Source organism: Daldinia vernicosa (assembly GCF_022497035.1).
Source record: "Daldinia vernicosa strain CBS 139.73 unplaced genomic scaffold F5Y00scaffold_1, whole genome shotgun sequence".
Classification (NCBI taxonomy): Eukaryota; Fungi; Ascomycota; class Sordariomycetes; order Xylariales; family Hypoxylaceae; genus Daldinia; species Daldinia vernicosa.
Window position 1 is genome coordinate 312168 of NW_025953917.1, and position 22530 is coordinate 334697.

The following is a 22530-nucleotide window of genomic DNA, read 5'->3' on the forward strand; positions in this document are numbered from 1 at the left end:
TCCTCCATCCTCCATCCTCAATCCTCAACCTGTGGATGGCTCTAATTAAACCTATTAAGATAATGCCATCACTATCACCTACGGCTGCAATCCTGGACACTGCGGCTAGCCGACGTAAGCGGCCAAGTTTAGAGTATAGTCTTCCTCTTTGACACAAAGGTTATGGTCCCGATACAACGCCACCTTATTGGTAAGTTGTCGCCTTTAGAGTTGCTAAGTATATGATGGTACCGAGCTCGGCCTGAACCTTCATTGCGCGTTACGTTTTATGACAGAACCTAGAGCTACATAGTAGATCCATGTCTTGGAAGAACCCGTGTTGCGGAGATTGACTTCGCGGAGGTTAACTACTTGTTGACTAGGTGACAAGCTTCTGCCTCTGCATCAAAGCCGCGAGTTAACTCACTCTGAATCTGCCGGTATAGACTTATCCAGTGTGTCATGCTTCAAGATTGATAAACTTTATCAACGAATAGAGCTGAAAATATTCGCCCTGATACGAGTAATACATGAGCAGCTTAACATAGGGTTACCTCGTCGAAATGAAGTCTAGCTATGAGCACGACACCCTCGAAATGGTAGACCTACGAAAGAGGATATCACTAGTATAGAGCCATTACCGAGGGAATGATATACCAGCTCATTGGCGCGATTCAGTGAGTCCGTTCAAATTGTGAGCAAAAGATCGGAAGCCCGGAAGATCCGTTGTGCACAGACGGCCGCAAGCTTTGATCTTAGCGTAGTCACACTACTCGACACCAAACCATGGGGATGACGTAGAAATTTACCAGGCGAACTTCTGAGGGATAGGTGCTACACCCCAACATTTCGTAGTAGAGACTCGTACTATACCTGGATAGATCGTGCTGCTGGCTGCTGTGAGACTTGAAACGAAAATCACTCCGGTTTCGAAGAAAATTTATTTCTCGCGTTTGCTAAGTTTTACTAAAAGGCATCTGTGTAGTTTTGGTGGGTTGTACTGGTGGATACAAAAAGGTTAGCATATTGTGCCTTGCAGCCCGTCTCTTGTACTATACAAACTTGGTTGAATCGGATACATGTACCTAGGAGGTATGCGATCGTCTTGCACGAATAGTATGAAGAAGAAAAGGAAAGTACAAAAGTATTGGATCCCGATTGCGGATCAAGTGGTTAGTTGCATGCGCGTAATTGCTCGCAAGCCGGGAAACCAACGATGTGGGAGAAAAAGGAAAAAAAAAAGTTTGCTGGTCTAAAATAGCTACCAAAATCGATGCTTACATACACTATAGAAACAAATGGACACCCTTTCTTGGATTCTATACAGGCACATAGGTACATACCTAATGGCTTCGATATATAAATCTTAAAGTTAATAATTAATAACATTACACTAAATGAAGATATTTAACCCAATATAATTAATAAATACTTTTACATACAAATTTATATATAAAGATATAAAATATTAATAAAATAATAAATTTTTTAATATATTATGGAAATTATAATAAATTCAATACTTTTATTACTTATTACCTAATTTTAAATACAATTTTACTTAATTATATATCAAATAAAATAACGTCCTTAAAAAATTCTTAGGCACAACCTTCCAAGCTTTTAAAATAACCTTATATAACTTTTATAAAATTAATAATTACACATGATAATTAATATCTAACCAATCTTTCATTTAAACCTATACATTTTCAATAACATTTAAATTAAAGCTATTAAAAAGCCACTTAATAACAAAAATTTTAAACCTATTCATTTTTTTTATAATTATTTTTACTATATATACAATAACCCCGTTATATTAAAAAATTATACGTTTAAAAAAATTATCTAAAAAAGCCTTAACTTTAGATAATATAAAACAATAATATTTTTTAAACAAAATCTTACCCTCCTTTTTCAACTATATAAAACAAAATCCTTTATAACTACTTTAAAAATAACCCTAAAATATTTAACCTTTAAATTTTTACATTTATAATAACTTAAAAATTAACCTATTTTTAAATTAGTATAACATAACAAATTATATAAAATTAAGTTAATTTATATAATAACACTTATCGTTAAAATAAAGGTTATTTTTAAGTTAAATTTTAAGGATAAAATAAGCCTATAACCACTCCTTATAATACTTAACCCTAAATTTAAAATTTTACTCGATAAAAGGCAATTTTAAACAACTATAACATACGCATTTAAAACTTAAACCTTTTAAAACACAACTTATTACATTAAGACCGTATTAAAAAATTTCAAAAACCACAAATTTAAGGTTTCCCTAAAATATCTCCCAATATAATAAACTAACGTTTAAAAATCTTAATAAAACTTTTAACTTCTTTAAAAATAACTTTTTATAACCACCAATCCCTTTCTTTTTAAACGTAAAAAAACCCGTAAAAAACGTTTAAACCTAAGCTTTCGTATAACCCGTTTTAAAGGCTATATCGATATAAATCAAACCAAAGAAATACTTTCGTACAACCTAAATTTCATATCTCTTATCTCTCGTTAAATCTTTAGTTTTACCCCGTTTTAACTCATCAAATTCTCAATAATAATATTACTTAAATCAAGATTAAAATTAAAACTAACCGTTTATAATTTAACGTAACAATTAACATATAATTCGTAAATATTATTACCGTACAACCATCCTCTTCGCCGCTTTAATTAACAACAAAATAACCTCTAACCTTTAACGTTACACCCAATATAATTAATTAACTAAATTCATCTTTATATAAATTTTAATTTAAAAAAAAAATAACCTTAAATACTCACAATTTAATTAAAATATTAAAAATATCTATTCAAAAAAATTATATTCATAATTACACTTAATATAATTATTTAATTATCATATCCATTAACATTTTATACCTATACATATAAATTTATATATAAAATTACTTATTAACTATATTAAATTAAACATCCCCACTTAGCCATATATACTATTAAATATCAACCCCAAGATTTATAAAAGCCAATATATTTAAAAGTAGTTAAGTATATGTACATATTTAAGTACTAGGTAGGTTAAGTACTTGGTAGGTACAGCAGCCCTAGGAAAGCCAAGACCCATCTGATCGTCCATTTTTTTTTTGCGTCTGTCAGAAAAAAATATTGAAGTTTCTCTAATACAAATTTAATGTGCGCAATACCTACATCTTTGTGCGTCTTTCCTAGTTCGCACATTGGCTTATATTTTATATATGAAATATTTACCTCATATATACTGGTTCAAATGTCCTAACCAAGTCGCACGGTCTGTTGTAAAAGAAAAAAAGGTACAGTATTTCGAAATGATGCTTGTCATTTCGCAATCTGCATTCAGGCCGCCAACCAAGCAGGGATCTTGCAGATCGTCGCATTTCCCGGGGTGAGAGCCATTTTATGATTCGAGATCCGGTCCCAGATTTCATCGCCCTCCCCCTCGCACACACGTGCTATTGCGCCGTCGCACAACCAATCTCGACTCGTTTGCGGTAGTGCCCGGATGTTGCTACACACATCGCAGAGGCCGGTGTAAACTCCAGTCAAGTCGAGTGGACATGGCAGAAAATGTCCCCCTACTTGACGTATCAAATAGTTACTTAGTATGTTAACCAGCCAACCAACTTACCAGCCATCCCTAAGCTTTTTACGGGTCCGTTTAAGTGACGGCCTCACTACCTACCTAGGTATATTTCCGAAGTTTCCTCAAGCGTAACTGATAATAATTCAAGGCCTAGATCAAGAGATTGATGGATCGCATAAATGTCCTTAACTAAGAAATTACAGTCCGTTTGGATCTGAAAAGACACGTTTCAAAACAAGACCTGCAGGACAATGTTAAGTTATCAGTACCTAGCAGACATGGACCTCGCGGATAGAGTAAATACATCAAAATTCTTTACGAACAATAAGGTTACATGCACAAGTGCTTAATAAACGAGATTCCTAAAAGGTAAGACATCATGTTCCTCAGCTGTAGCAATAGCAATTAATGTAATTGCCGGAAGGTTTAGAATAAAAGTGAATATGTATATTGGGCGCTGATGTATCAAGGAAGTAAATACACATTAAAATTGGAAGCATTGGAAGTTGACTTGACTTTGGACTATAGTGCATACGTCCTATTACGGAATTAGCCAAGTTATCAAAGAGAACTTACAACCGTAAGGAACTTCACGTTCATAAATCATGCGGTACCTACTAATAAAAGTTGATACTAAGTTTACCTATGTCAGATTTTGATAGAAAGGTATATTATAGATCGTATGTAAAACCGAGAGAGTAAATCCCTACCTACTAACCTATTCATGTTCAGGGTTACGGAATAATAAGTGTCTATAAGATACCTAGGGTAGTATTGAAAATAAAGACCAGCCTTATTGACACCTTCAATGCAATGATTTCTCTCGTATCGTCCCATGCAAAGAAATAATATGAGCACTTAGGAATTTTGGAGGCCACAGCAACCGCTATAAATACATCCTATACAAATACAATATATTTCTGCGAGATTCCGTTCCATTATCAAGTATATGTAGCTAGGTACCTCTTGTATAGGCATGTATCCACTTTGTACTTTGTAAAGAGGTATTATAAATCTTAAGGTTAATAATTAATAGTATTATATTAAATAAGGATATTTAACCTAATATAGTTAATAAGTACCTTTATATATAAATTTATATGTAAAAATATAAAATGTTAATAAAATAATAAACTTTTTAATATATTATAAAAATTATAATAAATTTAATATTTTTATTACCTATTACCTAATTTTAAATATGATTTTACTTGATTATACATCGAATAAAATAACGTTTTTAAGAAATTTTTAAGTATGGCTTTTTAGGTTTTTAAAATAACTTTATATAACTTTTATAAAGTTAACAATTATATATAATAATTAATATTTAATTAATTTTTCATTTAAGTTTATACATTTTTAATAATATTTAAATTAGGGTTATTAAGAAGTTATTTAATAGTAAAAATTTTAAGTTTATTTATTTCTTTTATAATTATTTTTATTATATATATAGTAATTTTATTATATTAAAAAATTATATGTTTAAAGAAGTTATTTAAGAAGATTTTAATTTTAGGTAATATAAGACGATAATATTTTTTAAATAAGATTTTACCTTTTTTTTTCGGCTATATAAAATAAGGTCTTTTATAACTACCTTAAAAATAATTTTAAAATATTTAGTTTTTAAATTCTTACGTTTATAATAGTTTAAAAATTAACCTATTTTTAAGTTAGTATAATGTAATAAATTATATAAAATTAGGTTAATTTATATAATAATATTTATTATTAAAATAGGGGTTATTTTTAAGTTAAGTTTTAAAAGTAAAGTAAGTTTATAACCATTCTTTATAATACTCGGTTTTAAATTTAAAATTTTATTCGGTGAAAGGTAATTTTAAACGGTTATAATATACACGTTTAAAACCTAAGTTTTTTAAAATATAGTTTATTATATTAAGGTTATATTAAAAAATTTTGGGGATTATAAATTTAAAATCTTCCTAAAATATTTTTCGATGTAATAGGTTAACATTTAAAAATTTTAATAAAGTTTTTAACTCTTCCGAAAATAACTTTTTATAACCATTAATCCCTTTCTTTTTAAGCGTAAAGAAATTTGTAAAAAACGTTTAAACCTAAATTTTTATATAACCCGTTTTAAAAACTATATCGATATAAATTAAATTAAAGAAATACTTTTATATAATTTAAATTTTATATCTTTTATTTTTTATTAAATTTTTAATTTTACCCCGTTTTAATTTATTAAACTCTTAATAATAATATTACTTAAATTAAAATTAAAATTAGGGTTAACCACTTATAATTTAACATAACAATTAACGTATAATTTATAAATATTATTACCGTGCAATTATTTTTTCCGCCACTTTAATTAATAACAAAATAATCTTTAACTTTTAACGTTATACTTAATATAATTAATTAACTAAATTTATTTTTATATAAATTTTAATTTAAAAAAAAAATAACTTTAAATATTTATAATTTAATTAAAATATTAAAAATATTTATTTAAAAAAATTATATTTATAATTATATTTAATATAATTATTTAATTATTATATCCATTAACATTTTATACTTATATATATAAATTTATATATAAAGCTACTTATTAACTATATTAAGTTAAACATCTCCATTTAACCGTATATGCTATTAAATATCAATTCTGAGATTTATATTACGTATGCATGTAGTTAGTGCCATGAGGTGGGGGCACTGACCTTACCTGCATAGATTGTACCCTCGTACAGTACGTCAGGTCGGTACGTGAGGAATTTACTTCTTAGGTTATTTCAACGAGCCGATAGAGCAGCTTCTTGAAATGTATGTACCTACCAACGCTCGCCTGCATGGAGCTACCCGCAAACCAAGGCAGCACACTATTAATATGCCCAAATGTTCTGTCTATATATGATTTTGAGGTACGAATGGTGCTTCACTTGCCCAGTAGGTGGTTTCCAATGGTATGCTGACACTTCTTTCGAAGTAAGTATATCAGTAAGAATTATCTACCGCGGCTCATATACCAAGAAATTCTGTATTTGAAGAATATATGACCTTAGGAGGTAATTATATCAATCGATGTCCAGTATACACTATGCCAATATATTCAAACAAGGATGTAGGCGTCAGAGTTTGTAGCGGGGTTTAGAATATCGAAGCTGTACTATATTGTACAGTACTTCCTTTGCCCTAAGATAAACTGGAAGCTCCATTAGCGGCATTCATAGAGGGCTTTATTTTTTTAAGTTTGAAGTCGCAGGTGCGCCTTGGTCTGGCAAGCTCCACTTTGGCAACTGATGGAAGAAGGTTTGGCGGCCATGGCTCCGTTGGAGACTCGTCTCCTCCACCCGAAGGGCCCCAGCCCAGTCCAATTCCACCTTTTTTCCCACTCACACACATCCACACTACGCGCAAACCAAACCAGCACTATCGTTGTTCTGATTTTGTGTTTCTTGCTTGCTGTTTTAATACTCCTTCTCTCTCTCTCGCTCTCTCACTCTCCACCCTCACACTCATTTCCTTCTATTCCTCTTTTCTCTCCAACCCTAATTAACGTCACGAGCCCCAATCCTTCTTGCCTGCTACGTGAATTTGTTGGTTGCGTGTGCGTTTTGGCAAAAAGAAAAAGCGTTTTCTGTGTGTGCGCGCGGCCTGCTCGGTATCCCATCCTTCGTCTATCGCATCGTCGCAACGGTCCAGTGCGGGTTTTATTTCCCAATTATCACGGTTCCCCCAATTCTTGTTGCGGCGTAATTCGATATCTAGGAGTCTAAAAAAGGAACTATCCTGCTATTTTTTAACGTGAAGAGACGTCTCCCGGTACCCTCGGATCTTGCTGGAGTTCGCAAAGGCGCTACATTTCTGCTGCTTTACTCGGAACTAAAAGTGTCATTCGGTGTCTAAAAGTAAGTCCACATACTCCTTTTCTAATATTATTGCGCCTTGGTGGCTCTTCAGCATTTGAACTTCCCCGGACCCTCTGGACTACTGCAATTCTTGGACCTATAAGGCCTTGCAACCACAGGGCATCTTTCTCTGGAGGCTGTCTAGCCGCGAGAATTGGCTGGGCTGCACATTTTTGTTGTAGCAATTGGATTGACCGACCCTCGGATCCTACATCCCCGAACCGAAGCTGCGTCATCGAACCCCAGCTCTTTCTAGGCATATATAAGACACCAACGTCGCATTGTCGTGGCTATCTTAGATGGTGCGCACTCCTGGAATTTGCTGAACATCATGAAGCGCACAATGCCCCGCATCGCACAATATACCTAGTTGCGCGCAAATGCTCGATCGACTTGAGCTTTAGAAAATCCTGGACGATCAGCCCCACCTCTTGCTAGGCTAGCTTCTAGCATCGACTGAGCCTCTTTGTGATGCACGACGTCTTGATACAATGCTCTCGCCAAAGAATTCTGCCGCACATGGAGCGCGAACCGTCGATAGCTTAAATAAATCATTTATTCTTGCCCGTCGCCTCGCCGACCTTCTCATATCAGTATACATTACAAGATTCCCGCAGATGGGTGAAGGGGATAGACTGCATGGACGTGCTCGAGAATACGACTAGCTGAAACTTGCTCGACATCGAGAGTACGTCTCTTTGGTCTATACGGCTATGTTTTTGTCAAAGACATGTTCAGTTCGGTCAAGTTGATGCGTTAAGACCCTTCGCCCATAATATACGAATTCTTCGGCGCCGTGCTTTCTTCTACGATTCGGCTTCTGGTTCTGGTTCTTGGAGGATATCTCGATCCTAAGGAGATATATGCTTTAGAGCCTATGAAAGCAAATTTTCACGGTTACCAGATACAAACTCTCCGGACACATCCGCTTGTCTCGGGGATCAACCCCCCTTCAATCATTATAAACTTGACCTACGGCATGGAACCTGATCACCTTTCTAAATGGATGGAAGACATCCATTGCAACAAGAATGACAGCCATTCGAGCTAGATCTGAAACTGCCGAACCGTTGCGACGAAATTTAGACCTAGGATTGAGTCGTTTGTACTTGGCGCTAGGAAGTGTAAATCCTTAGCGAGATGGCACTACACTCAACTATACTTGCACAAGTATTCAAAAGTTGAATCTAAGTAAGTAAAATTTCATTCTCTAACCCCGCACAATTGTCGCCTCGGCATCATGCTCCATATTCTCAGCACCATCCCGCAACCATTCAATACCCCCATAACTATCAGTCGACTTAGAATAATTTTTATAAGTATTCGCTATTTTTAATGCGTATACCTGCTTATCTTTTGTCCTGGTTACGCTCATCACCTTTGTAGAGTAATACTGACCAAATACATTTACAGAACTTATACAATTAACGGGCCAACATCCCATCAATAGCGCAGTCTTTCCCTGAAACTAATGATTCATAATTGAATTTTGCTCGGCCAATTCTCACGCGGATCGTTGCGTCATGAATTTAGCACCACAGCACCCGCATTCTGTATAGCGAATGTATTGAAACAGTTCGCAAACATTGGTCTGGCTTCTAATACCAACACCAACAGCGAAAGAAGCATAGTATAATATCTGGTCCCAACGGATTGGCTCGGAAAATATATATACTCCAGGATTCCACCACACTACCCACTAGGAAAACCGGATCCTCTATACCTTGGCGACTTGGAGTTCAAATGCTGAAGACACCGATATGCCAGCTTCGAAACTAATTATCTTTTGCTCCTATGAAGCTAATCTAGACACAGGTTTTCCAGAATCCTTGGCCCTATCGTCAATAGAAATTGTCACACGACCTGAAAGCTTGATTCTAGTTGATCAGGCGTCTTCTAATATTCACGGTCGTCGAAACGGAATTTAGGAGCATAGCTTCAGATTCTAACGCTTGCATTACTACTTCCATCCGGACAAGAAGCCTGAGGCGTCGGCGTTTGGTTCCTAGTCTCTGACTTACGGGATCTAGATATTAATCGGGTGTTTTCTCCTGGTGAGTTATTGTCTCTACGATGTTGCCTCTCCGCCTCTGCATTTCAGCGTCATGGTCATTTGCCCCTTCCCGCATTCCCTCTATCCTACTCCTATTATCAGTGGATGATAAAGACACTTAATTCAAGCCTTAAAGAGCACCGAATTCCCCATAGGAATATCAAATAAGGCCAAGCCGGCCCATATATTGATGATATATTGGATTAAACCGCCTCGATACTATGGTCGGTTTGATACTATCTAAACAGACGATCATTACCTAAATCCTAGCACCTTCTACATTGGCATAGTTGCTGTATTCATCCTTTAATCCCCTTTCACGGCTGGCATATGTTCGCTGGATTGGCCTCCTTGCGGGTTTCAGTATCAGCGTAAATATCTGAATAGCTCAAAGAGCTACTGCCGGGTATAGCTTACAGAGGGCTCTATTGTCACGGTATTCGTGTACTTTGTTAATGATAGCTATACGCTCTTCTGCCAGCAAAAAGTCTTTGCTAGGTGCTTGCCCGCAGCGCATATTAGCATACCTATTCATTCCAGCCTATCTATCAGCCATAACTACCCTCTTGCCCCCACGACAGTATTTGTCATGTTAAGCATCTGGGGTGTTTGCAAGTCGTTTTATCGGATGGTTTCAAGCAATATTCCCCTTAAATTCCATTTTCTAGTTGGAGTTCACTGTGGTAGAGACGTCTGGAAAAGCTTCCGGCTTAAGCCATGCCCAATACATACTGAGAACTAAACACTGCTGCTAATCTCCTTCTCTAAACACCTAATTTTTATTATTTTATTTCCACTACTTTTGTTCTGATCCTCTGTTTTGCCAATTCCTTTCTGTTGCAACAACTCCCTCATATAATTCACCAGAGAGTCTAATCCATACAAGGACTTGTGTCTATAATATCTCGCGTGTTTGGCCTCCGATCAATCTACACTATCTAGTATGTTTCGTACAACATGCTACGCTCAAACGTTGCTCATGGCACAATCCTAATACTGTCTTCTATGCTCTTACTATCCCTCGAGCTCTCAAGTGACCCGGGGGAGAAATTTTTCTTATATTGCACATAGGCACTGTTTTCAAATAACACTGTATTTAGGTCTGTGTACTGACATCCTGTGCTAGGAGATCTACATTTGGCCATACACAGCTTTTATTGACTGCAATAAGCACGACAGGTGAGTCATATTATCGAGTTTTATCGTCTACCTTGTCGTCCATCTTGCACAATACACTGTGCAACTATTAGACTCCCTCATTTCCTATTCAGCCCCGCACCCTTTCTTTTCTATCCCTCAACCTTCAACTCCTAGGTACTCTCCTACCTCTTCCTCATCATCTGGATGCGCATTTCTATCGGTGTTTCCAAACCTCGCTAGTACCTTCCTCGACTCCTCTGAGATTATCAAATCAGTCAAGTGCTATCTCTTTGATAGTTGTCAATTCCTATATTATACACATTTAAGCTCCTTACCTCAGCAAATTCCTCTCACATGCCCTCAGGCTGCGACTTCAATTTATTAACCAATATTTCAAAATATAGCCGTCTTTACTTCCAGTATTCAAACTATCAACTCGCAATTTAATCGATAAGACTTGACAAAGTTCCGCCACAATCTTGATTTAGTATGTTCATTATCTCCCGATTTGCTTATACCTACCATTGCCATCCGATTTTCGGGATACACCTCCAATACCAATACGATCCTGCTTGTATATATCGTATCATTACAAAGTGTTAGGTATCTAACACCTGCTTACAGGTTACCATGGACGGATTTAACCCCTATAACGGCAAGCCTCCATCTAACGGCTCCGGCTCCCAGGGCGATGCTGGTTCCCAAGGTGCTAGCGGTGCCCCTGGTGTCTCCCAACAAGGCCTATCCTTGGCTCAGACTAACGGCCAATCTGGCGGTGACATGACGCAGCCCTTCCCTGCTGATTCTGCTCGTCAGACCCTTTGGTATAAAACAGACCTTATCCCCACTCAATAATAACGAGTAATACTGATTGAATTATACAGGATGGGAGAACTAGCGGGGTGGATGGACGAGGGCTTCATTCGCACGTTATTCCAGTCGACACTCAACGAAATCGTGCAGGTTAAGATCATCCGAGATCGTCACTCTGGGTATGATGAACCTGTCTATTGCCATATCCCTCGTTGGAGCCCGAGTGGGCTCCGTGATCCTACGGGGCCTCCTAAGCGGCAGGAGCCTGTCGCCTCCGATCCTACCTATTCAATTCCTTCCCAACAATCTCAAACCAAAAGTTTCTCACATATAAATAGGAGTGCCGGTTATTGCTTCGTCGAATTCGCCACCCCGGAGGCTGCCCAGAAGGCTCTACAGCTAAACGGTACGCCCATTCCCAACACCGACCGTGTTTTCCGTTTGAATTGGGCTTCTGGTGGAGGTCTTATTGACCGTCGGGACGACCGAACTCCCGAGTTCTCGATATTTGTTGGAGATTTAGGTCACGAAGTCAATGAGTTTGTCTTGGTCGCTCTGTTCCAGGCACGATTCCCTAGCTGCAAGTCAGCTAAAATTATGACCGATCAGCAAACTGGTCAGTCACGAGGCTATGGTTTCGTCAGATTTTCCGATGAAAAAGATCAACAACGTGCGCTGGTGGAGATGCAAGGCGTTTATTGCGGCAATAGGCCTATGAGGGTCTCGCCTGCGACTCCTAAGAACCGGCAAGTAACATATTTCAATATCTGGTATTTATTTTCTAACATGATGATTAGCAATCACCAGGGAGGGCAGTACAACCCCTACGGCCACCAGATGGTCCAACCCCCCCAAGTTCCGCACCATGCTGGCAACATGGGTGGCCAGTGGGTACAGCAGCAGCAACCGCCTAACTATGGCTACCAGCAGCCCGGAACGTTTAACCCGTTGACGATGAACCAATTTACAGACCCGAACAATACAACTGTTTTCGTCGGAGGTCTTTCTGGCTATGTGACCGAAGACGAACTAAGATCGTTTTTCCAGGGTTTCGGCGAAATTACCTACGTTAAGATACCACCTGGCAAGGGCTGCGGTTTTGTTCAGTTTGTTCACCGTCACGCCGCGGAGATGGCAATCAATCAGATGCAGGGCTACCCAATTGGTAACTCACGGGTTCGTCTGTCTTGGGGTCGTTCTCAGAACAATTCTGGTGTAGGTACCCCGTATCGTCCTGCCCCTCCCCCGCCTCATTACTTCCCCCCTGGACCTCCTGGCCCACCTGGTCCCGGTCCGTTTGCCGGTCCTAGCTTTGGTGGCAGCGGTCATCAGGGCCCTCCCCCTGGCGGCTTAGGTCCTCAGGTACGTCTTGCAACTATCCCCGCGTCTGTCGTTAGAGAAGCTAACCCTATTCTAGTAAACCCGCTCGCAACAATTCAGCACCCGGTATGAATTGTCACACTTGGTATGATCTAGCATAACCGGCGTCCTGCGTTTCTGGCGTTTGGGCATGCTTCTCAGTCTCTCCTCTCGCTCTCTGGTTTCGGCTCCTCGGTCTTATCCATCTTTGTTTCCCTACCATGTACGACACCATCTACACGCGGTTGTTCGATCATCCTTCTCCTCGATATGATATGCAGGCGTTGGTGAGTTCGATACGACAAATGGACGGTGCGCACGGGGGTCGGGGGTCTTAGGCAGTTGGTTCCCTTGCCTTGCATTGACTTTATGGCGTTTGTCAAAAAGTGGATGTTTCAACAGGGAGAACCGTGTACCACTTGCATCTTTTGCTACGACGTTGATTTCATTTCACGATTTTCTTATTTTCACCTTATCCAACCTACGAAGTTGATTGCGTTTCACAATTTTCTTATTTTCACCTTATCCAACCTGAGCGACACGAGTCTTCCTTCATGACAGTTTCGTGGCATATAGTTTCAACATGTCTCAGACATTGGCGATTGCAACTGCTTTTTTCTGCGGCTACTTTTGCGTCCCGATGCCTTGACATTTTGAACACATACGCCTCGTTCGCAGATAGCGCAATCAATTTCGTTCGCCTTGGTATGTGTTCGTCGAAGAATACCACTGCTTGCACCGGGTCCTCTCAGCCCCTGTCTCGAGGCTGTAAAAATCAGCCATGGGCAGGATGAGTGGACTCGGATCTAGTCATTCACGGAGTGCTCTCTATTATGAAACGGCGGTATCAAGATAATTCGTCGTTCTGTACGCTTATGCAACTAAGGTCCTTCTTCGCAGGCTTGACGGAATACGAAGGACTATATAATCCCCGCCTCGATTCCCGGCTATCTGCCTCGGATGATGATAGTTATGACTTTAGTTGGTCGGTACATTTTCCGAATACAAATAAGCTCATGGCATAATGAAAGCTATGGAAATTTAACTAAATCGCTCCGCTATTATCCCGGCCTACATCATTGCAACAATCCATCGTCAGGTGTATTCGATTTTGATAGTAGCGGAACGGCGTTCTGCTTGGACTTGCCTTGGTGACGTTCGTTTAGCCTTTAGAAGCATTAAGTTGGCTTCATAAGCGCTCAGGTTTTCTTTAGTCAATTTATCAAATTTCAAAGTATATATTTGAGGGACCGTGATATGATTGATATTCTCGGTTTTGGCCATTATCTAGTTGTCCATCGTAGCACAAAGTCTTGATAACCCGTGGTGACATCCCTTATGTTAGTACCTGTGTCTACGTGAAATATACTTGTCAAGTGACGAGTATTTTTCGCTCTACTAGATGGCAATGTGCTAACTTGGCAGTCACTTATTAACATGGTTAAGAAAAAAATTAGCAACGATGTTACATGTAAACCAAGGCAGATAGATAAATATTAAAACGCCATTCAAGATTTCTTCCAGTCGCTGCCGCAACTCTAATCCACGTGGTGGTGCGTATCGGGGCGCGTTACGCAATCCTACTATGTAGGTCGGTGTCGGGAAGTCTTACGGGGGAAACACGAGCGATAGCACTGACGTAATCCCGAGCTGTTGGTAAGTCGTCGACGAAGGACGAAGGAAAATTATCGTTTATTGGATGTAGGGTGTAACGATGTCGGGAGCGCTGGTTGGCTAAGCTGGGTACGGGCGGTGCGTGGGACGCTCGGTCCCGAATCTTGTTTGTGGTCGGGGCGCGGCGGTAAGTCCCCAGGCCAAGTTCCGAGACAAGGGGTGGGAATCGATCAGTGGTGTAACGGCCTTTTTTTAATTTTTTTTGTTTTCTTCTGGGGAGCCGCGCGTGCGGGATCGCGGGGGGAGGGGGGGAGGTATATATGTGGAAGAGGGTGGCCGTTAGTTAGTAATGGGGGGGATTGGAACTTACATACAAAGGCGACTAGCTAACTGTCTATTGAGTTATACCTAGTTATACTAGATCTTGCACGCTTGATGTAGTATCATTTTTAACTGGGCGTATATGAGTAGATAGAAAGAAAGAGGACTGAATTGGATTGAATTAAATTTATTGGTTTAACTCGAGGGCCGCGTGTCAGTCAATATGAAGTCTGTCGTTGCTTTTTTCGGCTTATACCTCGCTTTATTAGGTAAGTTCTGACCACCTACCTACTACTTTTCTTTTCTTCACCATCTCTAGATACCTACCTACCTAGATATGGTACGAGTAGGTATGTCAGTCTTGGACAGGAGCTAACTAACTAACTACTCTCTATCTGCATAGCCGGGAGTGTACAAGCCCAAGGCTATGGTTGGCCTGGCTGGGCCGGAGGCAGCGGCTTTGGGAACGGGCCGGGCAGTTCAGGTGCGATAGGAGGCGGGCTGGGCGTGTTCGCGGGCTTCGACGTCGATAAAGCGACTCGGTATCGCACCGCTCACGGCATCATCGCCGCGTTATGTTTCGTCGTGATATTTCCCATCGGCGCCATCCTTATGCGAGTACTACCTAGTCGACACACTTGGATCATCCACGCCGCGACCCAGATCGTCGGCTTCGTTCTATACATTGCCGCTGCCGCGCTCGGGATACATCTTATAGAGATGGTGAGGATTCCTCCTGATGGTTCCAGTTTGGTAAGTACACTTCCTAGTTAACCCCCTCCCCCCCCTTTTATAATCATAGAACGAAGCCCAAGTCCGCTAATAATAACCAAAAAAATAGTTGCAAATACCATCGAAAAACGCACACCCCATCATCGGCATCGTCCTGCTCGTGGCAATGTTCATCCAGCCCCCGCTCGGATTCGCCCACCATTCCAAGTTCAAGCGTCTGCGCCGTCGAACCTTCTACTCGCACGCGCACCTGTGGCTCGGCCGCATCGCCATCACCCTGGGTATTATCAACGGCGGGCTCGGACTACAACTAGCAGAGGCATCCGAGGGACTAATCATCGCCTATTCCATCGTGTCAGCATTCGCCTGGCTGATGTGGGTTACGGCGGCCGTGGTAGGCGAAATGCGCCGTCGAGAGAATCTTCGGGCTGCTCACCTAGGCGATGCTCCTCCTCCTGCCAATAATAACATCATGCCCCCTAATCACGTTGTCCTCCCCTCTCCATTTACGAGAAACGACCATCATCGTCGCCATAACAGCACCTCCAACGACCCTAGTCCTCCGTACACGCCCGGCCCTATATACGGTGGTCCACCGGTATATAGGGACGGACAGGCGGTAGAAATGACGCCTATGAAAAATACCGTCGAGAGACGGGGATCCGTATCGTCCTTCTCGTCCGAGTTGACGCCGGTAGATGGAAGACGGAGGCCATAAGAACAGTGATTCGTAATTGTTAGTTGAGATAATTACTATGATATCTAGATGAAGAAAGAGCGAGGTAAATACCTATCTGAGTAGAACCGGAGGACAAATGTTTTTGATATTTCACGGGGATATCTGCGCGTCGTTAGTTTTGCCATTCGTCTTTTATGGAAGTCCCAAGAAGGAGACTCAAGTCGGATTTATTCTCGCAATGTTACTATTTAGATTTCAGCTACACGGCATACGTAGCTGCTATTAATTATATCAGATGAGATTTACCTTCCACCAGGCCTCATTACAGCCAGACGGAATTATTAGCAGGTTTGGGGGTTGGGACTACGAGGGTTATGAGGCTGTGTGAACCATGTTTACATAGCAGCTTGAGACAGTTCCTATATAGCTACCTAGTTAGGTACCTAGTCCACTTGACCTACCCTTATAAACTTTTGCCAACCAACATATGATAGCCACCTTGCCAACACCACCTATCCTTGAGCTAACTCCTTTTATACACAAACACACCAAGCCAGACCAAACTTACTACCGAACCGGGGGAGTTGCCGATACCCTTTCACAGAACTGAATAGAAGGAAACATGGTCCCCTAATAGTCTATCGATTCAGAGGCCGCTAGTGACTTGTTTCCCGGAAGAGAAACGCGTGGCTAGAAATTCCACTCGTCCTCAACGCTTTGCGCTCGAATTTGTTGCTGCATTAATTCATCAGCTTCAGCCAGCGTTGGGTTATCCTCTGCATCTTGCATAGCGTGGTTGGAATTGGCCTCGCCGGGTACGTCGATAGAGGCTTGGGTCTCAGCTGGGGCTTCTATTTTGACAGATGCCACTCCCCCACCATACTCGTTCTCATCCTCCTTTATTGGGTCTGCTTCGGACGTTTGGGTTGTGTCCCCTGTTTTCATACGTTCATCGACGGTTTTCTCACCTAGAACGGAGGAAAACATCAAGTCGCAATGCTGCAGGAAGTTGTTAACATTTGCTCGCATGGCAAGTTCTTCGGGTGACAGCTTGGCGCGACGGTCGACTTCGGTGCCAACTGTGGAAGCGTTAGTATCAAAAATAGGTATGCAGGCAATAATAGTCAAGTACTTACCAAGAACTTTCATGTAATCGCGAAAGATAGAACTGAACATGTCTTCCATTTGGTCACTTAGGCTCTTTTGGACAGTACGACACATCGCTTCCAGTTCTGCTTTCACTGTATCAGTAGCCTCATTGAACATGGTGTAGCGCGAAGTTTCAACATGGTTCGCCATTGCTGCTTTCATACGATTATAAGAACCGGGGCCGCGCTCCTCTGTGCAAACCCGATAGGCATACTCCATGGCGTTGCAGATAGCGGGGGTGAATTTTCGACTGGCCTCTCTCTGAAGGTCAGTAATTACGACTCGCAAAGTAATTGGTAGTTGTTCTATTGTACGCATGTGGGCTAATATCTGACTGGACAGGGTAACTATTCCTGATATGTTGGTATGGCGTTGCCGAGCGCGGGTTTGGGCAGCTTCATGAAACGCTTTTAGTTGTTTCTTTGCCTTCGCCGCGAACTCGTCAAGAATGGCTGGTAACCGACGCTGGAATGCGCGTTCCCACCCCGTTGCTAGACTGCGAGAAATTGGGTCGAATAACTCTTGGTTGAAATCACGCGGACCCGAGGCCCCGGAATAAACACCGTTCCGTCGAACGGTTGCTTTATATGTCGCCCACACCATACCGCCTAATTGTTTAGGCGCTGACCATCCGCTTGCGGTATTGGGGGCAGCAGAGATAGCCCCTGGAATAGATGCCGCGAAGACGGAATAGACATGCTCTTGAAGCGACTCTTTAAGCAGTTTTACTGCGTCCCTAATAGATGTATCGAATCCCTACGAAATGTCAGTCATGATTAGGTAGGTACAGAAACTAACAATAGCTGGAATCGTTATGTTCCGAAGAGTTGGAATATGCAAAACCATCTGCACTAGCAGCAACATAGTACGGGGAAATCATAGGACAGAAATAACTAGACAACAACGTACCGTCTCCAAATCATTCAAGAGTTTGCGTAAATGCATCTCTTCGCGCCGCTTCTCTACATCCGTCAGTGTAGAATGAGTTCCATCGTTACTAGCCCATAGTTTCATAGAATTGATCAACTGCGTTAGTTCATTAAGGAATCTACGGCAGTTACTTGCTCGTCCTTCTTCTGTTAACTTCTTCGCGTGCAGCTGAAGCTGCGGGATTTCTGTGTCTTCTAGAGACATAAACCCATGATCTTGGAAGTCGTCCTTCTGGAGCTTCCCAGTTAGACTCTGGTAAGCACGACTACTAACACAAAACACGGGTAGAGTACGAGCAACCTCATCATAGTCGCGAATATCTTGATCGGGGTCGAATGTTGTGTCATCTTCTTCTGCGGCGTGTTCTTGGTCAAGTCTAATTATTGTTAGCGGATAAATGGAAGACTAATCAATGTCGCTATAATTGGTACGGCAATAGGTTAGTCCTAACAAATAGGAGACTTACTCTTTGATTCCCATAGCGAAATCCTGCTTAATTGCACCGCGAGAATAATTATTACGTCCTTGGATACACCGTGCCTTGATCTCAGCAAGAATTCCTTGTCGCTCAGCTCTTGCCTCGCGTATCTGCTTGCGAGCATCTGCAATTTGTGTATCAAGGCCTCGCCTTTTATCACGTATTTCTCTCTTCTGCGCCCTAAGTGATGCAAGTTTCTCTTCAATGTCATCGCTGGTAAGAGGCTGGCCGGCGCCGATCGACTGCGAGTTTTCCTTATCACTCGAGTCATCCTCGTATGCATCCTGGCCATCATCGTCATCGACATTATCGATATCAGATCCGAACGGGCTGCGGCTCTTGCGACTCTGGAAGGACTTGGAACGCCTCTTTCTCTTCCTAGACTTTTCGAACGGCGCGTAGACAACCTCTCCGCTCGAAAGTTGGCTTTGTAGGTCCTCCCATATGTCCAAGTTGGCTTCAATCTCATCGACCTGCTCGCCAAGTGCAGCCTTCTTGTCCGTCAATTCCTCCAAGAAAGATTGGGAGGTTTTTATTGAATCTTTCAATTCTGCAGCTTGACTCCAGGACTCGGATAATTCTTCCTCAAGGCCAAGGCTGTCTATAGCTTCCGTGATGGATATATCATCGGTCTTGGAACAAATAAAGGTAACGGCCGAATACGTGCCATCGTATTTCAATTGCCTTTTGAAAGAGTCGCCGAGAAGTGACTTAGCTGTCTTATCGTCAACGGCTCGGGTAATAGGTGCCACAATCCACAAACCGGTACACGACTTCATATATTTTTCCGCCACTGCTGCTCGAGCAGCATTGGAATCTTGTACACCCGGCTAATTCAGTCAGTTTAAGACTGCTTCCTTTCCATAATGAGAGTGAAGAAAGCTCCTATTTTCTATTTTAGGAGGCGGGTTGAGAAACTTACCAAGTCGACTAGTACGGCTCCCGTAGACAGTGCCTTTGCTTTGGTGTAAATTCGGACAACTTTGATCAAGGGCCAATATTCCATAGGGACGTTTCGCTTTTTATTCTCATGCCCGGTAATCTTCTCCTTGCTGTCGACATAATGCTGTAGCCGACCATATAGACTCTTCGCGGAATTCTCTTTAAGGGTCTTGGTAGTACCGAGCACCCCCCGAACAGCCGGTTCTTTGGCGAAATCCTGCGGTGTTCCTTCAGCGATCATTTCCTTGGTCTTATGCGGATAAACGGCTTTTAGCTTCGCATAGGCAACACCAGCCTCGCTATCAGCGTTGGAGGAGTCACGCGAAACTGCACCATTGCCGTCTAACAAATCGTTAAATAGAATCTCGAGTTCCTTAATCCACTCTTCAGCAGTGATGAATTCAATCTCAGCCCGGTATAATTCGGAGGGATCATCCGAGTGATTATACGAAATCTCAGTTGGTGACGCAGTACATGCGCGTATACAGTTCGTGGGAAGTAATCTAGACACTTTTAGTATACGTCCAAGTACATTGCACATTTAGGTACCTAAAGTATGTGAAAAGGGGGGATAGGAAAGGAGAGGTGAAGGAGGATGGGCTGAGAAAGCAATAGCAACCGAGATCTTACCGTTCTTCGTCTAGAAGTGCGTTGATGACGGAACTCTTGCCAGCGCCGGTATTGCCAACAACACCTACGACAGTGCGCGTTGGCTTTGCACTCTCTTTTAACGTATTGATTGTATCGAGCCACGTATCAACGTCGAGATTTTTAAAAGTACTTAGATGAACTTTCAGTTGATCTAGGAGGTCGACACCAATTGTCACGCCAGACTCTAATGTTTCGGGAACAGTCACGGTAATCAGCTGATCGAGATAATTCGTGCTACTCGATTCCACATGAGGTGAGTTTAAGTTCTTATCTTGCTCTATCTCCGGGTCGGCTTTGATAGGGGCATTCGGGGAGGTTGACATTCCTGGTTCAGTCTGGCGAACGGGACTGAAAGGATCGGATGACAAAGACGCACTGGAAGCAGATAGGTGCGTAGTCGGGCTACGGTGTGAAGGTTGTGCTGATGCAACCCCAGAAATTGGAGGTGCCATCATTGGATCTTCTAAAGGTTCTGGTTTAATAAAACGAACCCCGGAACCCGAAGGCTCGGGCTTGATAGGAGGATCCTCATCCATTGTTTGGCTTCGATATTATAGTGCCAATTGTAGATGTAAGTGATATATCGCACGTTTGATACTGCACATGAACGAACAATGTATTGTAAATAGTAAATTAAGAAATGTAGTCTCGCGTAGAAATATTAGAGGAATTCTATAGAATTCAATAGAATAAGACTACGATAGGTAAAGAGGAAGAAATAAAATTGTCACGTTGTGGAGAGGGTTGCTAGGTGTAGCAGGTTGACGAGGCAAACATATGTTTAAGGAAGTCGCGTCATCTTAACTTTTTTTTCACGCGTCCAGAATCAAAACGCGCTATCACCTGTCACTTCTCAAATTAAAACCGAGGGAAGGTACATAGCAAGTACGATCCGACGTCACAGGTCTCACAGTGTATATCATAGCAAATATACAATTAATACTGTGAAATGGATATTGAAATACCGGCAGATTCCGACGCTACCTCAGGACCTTGTCTAGACCTTCAGTACATAATCTATATTTCTGCCCTCTGCAAGGTGTCCATTACATTAAATTATCTCATACTTATATCCATCACGCATAGGTAAATATCACAGTGAAACAGAGATACGCGAACAATTAGTAAGTCTAGCGATTGATTACATATGCTCTAGGTATAATACCGAATAGTGGCATCGCCAAGCATTTCTCACGAACATCAAGGCAAAAATTAGAAATGATATATGACAGGTAATAAGTCCATACTTAAACATGACGTCTGCGCTCCGAGGTACGATTTCTATAATTCACAACTCTTCATCCCTATTATATAGCTATGGCCGAGATATATACGTTATCCAATGTGAACGATACATAGGTAGGTATTTATTTAAGACCTCACTTTTTATCAGCTGCGAGAAGAAGAATCATCATCCAGCATCAAACGTCATCTATCTTAATTAACTGATCGACAGGCCGCAGTTGTACTGTATGTATATTCCCTGTTGTCTTTTACGTAATAACCAGATGAGATGTCGATATTAACTTCGGTAGGTAGAGACGGGGAGCATAGCTTCGACGAGGCTGTAATCGGATGCTACAATCACCGGCATACCATGTAGCAGTAGCATCGCACCACCGCGCTTCAATTTAGAGATGAAGGTGTGGTGTTATTTGCATACCTACCTACCCATCTCAGATCTCGTTAGGTGGTTGTATCGTTGCGGTGTATGTAGTAACATTCAAGATGCCATCGTCCTCGCCTCTCGACACACGTCTGCCGAATGGGTAGGACTCGTCATGTCTATATTAGCTTCGCTGCTCAAAAGTTTTCAACAATCATGTTCTGCAATACTACCCTCGCATTGCGAATTATGCAAAGGCGTCCCCTTATAAGAACAGGGAGAAACGCCGTCCGTGTTTCCAATATGAAGACGTTGGCATTCAAGGCTCTTGACTTGGTACAATTTACCCGGACCATTCTGCTTCTCCCCTTCCCCCTGACTACGATCCGGATCTGGCTATTCCCCGCAAGATATCCCTTGTAGAAAAAGCTTGTCTCATCGCTGAATCTATTATGCATCTGAACTGCCCTATAGCCGCGCAGTGCAATGTGGGAGAGCATGTTTTCATGTTTTACCGACCAGTTCTAGATTCCCCTGAGCCGTGATGTTGGCCGTCGGCCTCATCGAATGTTCCACCAACAGGCAAT

At 41.4% G+C, this 22530-nt stretch overlaps 4 protein-coding genes across 4 annotated transcripts; 3 read left to right on the forward strand and 1 right to left on the reverse strand.

The window, feature by feature from the left end:
- Positions 1-10749: 10749 nt before the first annotated feature.
- F5Y00DRAFT_1778 (RNA-binding domain-containing protein) lies at positions 10750-12951 on the forward strand. The gene is made up of 6 exons (XM_048004956.1): positions 10750-11156; positions 11294-11493; positions 11554-11661; positions 11821-12228; positions 12280-12844; positions 12900-12951. Exons 2-6 carry the CDS (start codon positions 11300-11302, stop codon positions 12900-12902), a joined length of 1278 nt encoding a protein of 425 aa, XP_047870073.1. The 5' UTR covers positions 10750-11156; positions 11294-11299; the 3' UTR covers positions 12903-12951.
- A 399-nt stretch (positions 12952-13350) lies between these two features.
- On the forward strand, positions 13351-14166 carry F5Y00DRAFT_222407 (uncharacterized protein). Its single transcript, XM_048005717.1, has one exon. It carries the CDS (start codon positions 13396-13398, stop codon positions 13633-13635), a length of 240 nt encoding a protein of 79 aa, XP_047870074.1. The 5' UTR covers positions 13351-13395; the 3' UTR covers positions 13636-14166.
- An 833-nt stretch (positions 14167-14999) lies between these two features.
- Positions 15000-16226, forward strand: F5Y00DRAFT_256644 (uncharacterized protein; the record flags this gene model as incomplete). Its single annotated transcript, XM_048010442.1, has 3 exons — positions 15000-15045; positions 15180-15529; positions 15618-16226. 3 exons carry the CDS (start codon positions 15000-15002, stop codon positions 16224-16226), a joined length of 1005 nt encoding a protein of 334 aa, XP_047870075.1.
- Positions 16227-16681: 455 nt separating this feature from the next.
- Positions 16682-21166, reverse strand: F5Y00DRAFT_1942 (Dynamin family-domain-containing protein). Its single transcript, XM_048005230.1, has 6 exons — positions 20317-21166; positions 19667-20189; positions 18733-19574; positions 18246-18642; positions 17324-18092; positions 16682-17266 (listed from the first exon to the last, which is right to left on the reverse strand). Exons 1-6 carry the CDS (start codon positions 20871-20873, stop codon positions 16878-16880), a joined length of 3477 nt encoding a protein of 1158 aa, XP_047870076.1. The 5' UTR covers positions 20874-21166; the 3' UTR covers positions 16682-16877.
- Positions 21167-22530: the final 1364 nt, after the last annotated feature.

Excerpts from the sequence above, each read along its gene's own strand:
- F5Y00DRAFT_1778 (XM_048004956.1), top strand. The coding sequence starts at position 11,300 with ATGGACGGATTTAACCCCTATAACGGCAAGCCTCCATCTAACGGCTCC. Across the intron at positions 11,662-11,820 it reads ATCCGAGATCGTCACTCTGG|GAGTGCCGGTTATTGCTTCG; the intron begins GTATGATGAACC and ends ACATATAAATAG. Across the intron at positions 12,229-12,279 it reads CCTGCGACTCCTAAGAACCG|CAATCACCAGGGAGGGCAGT; the intron begins GCAAGTAACATA and ends CATGATGATTAG.
- F5Y00DRAFT_222407 (XM_048005717.1), top strand. The coding sequence starts at position 13,396 with ATGACAGTTTCGTGGCATATAGTTTCAACATGTCTCAGACATTGGCGA.
- F5Y00DRAFT_1942 (XM_048005230.1), bottom strand. The coding sequence starts at position 20,873 with ATGGATGAGGATCCTCCTATCAAGCCCGAGCCTTCGGGTTCCGGGGTT. Across the intron at positions 20,190-20,316 it reads GCACTTCTAGACGAAGAACG|ATTACTTCCCACGAACTGTA; the intron begins GTAAGATCTCGG and ends AAAAGTGTCTAG. Across the intron at positions 17,267-17,323 it reads CGATTACATGAAAGTTCTTG|TTGGCACCGAAGTCGACCGT; the intron begins GTAAGTACTTGA and ends ACGCTTCCACAG.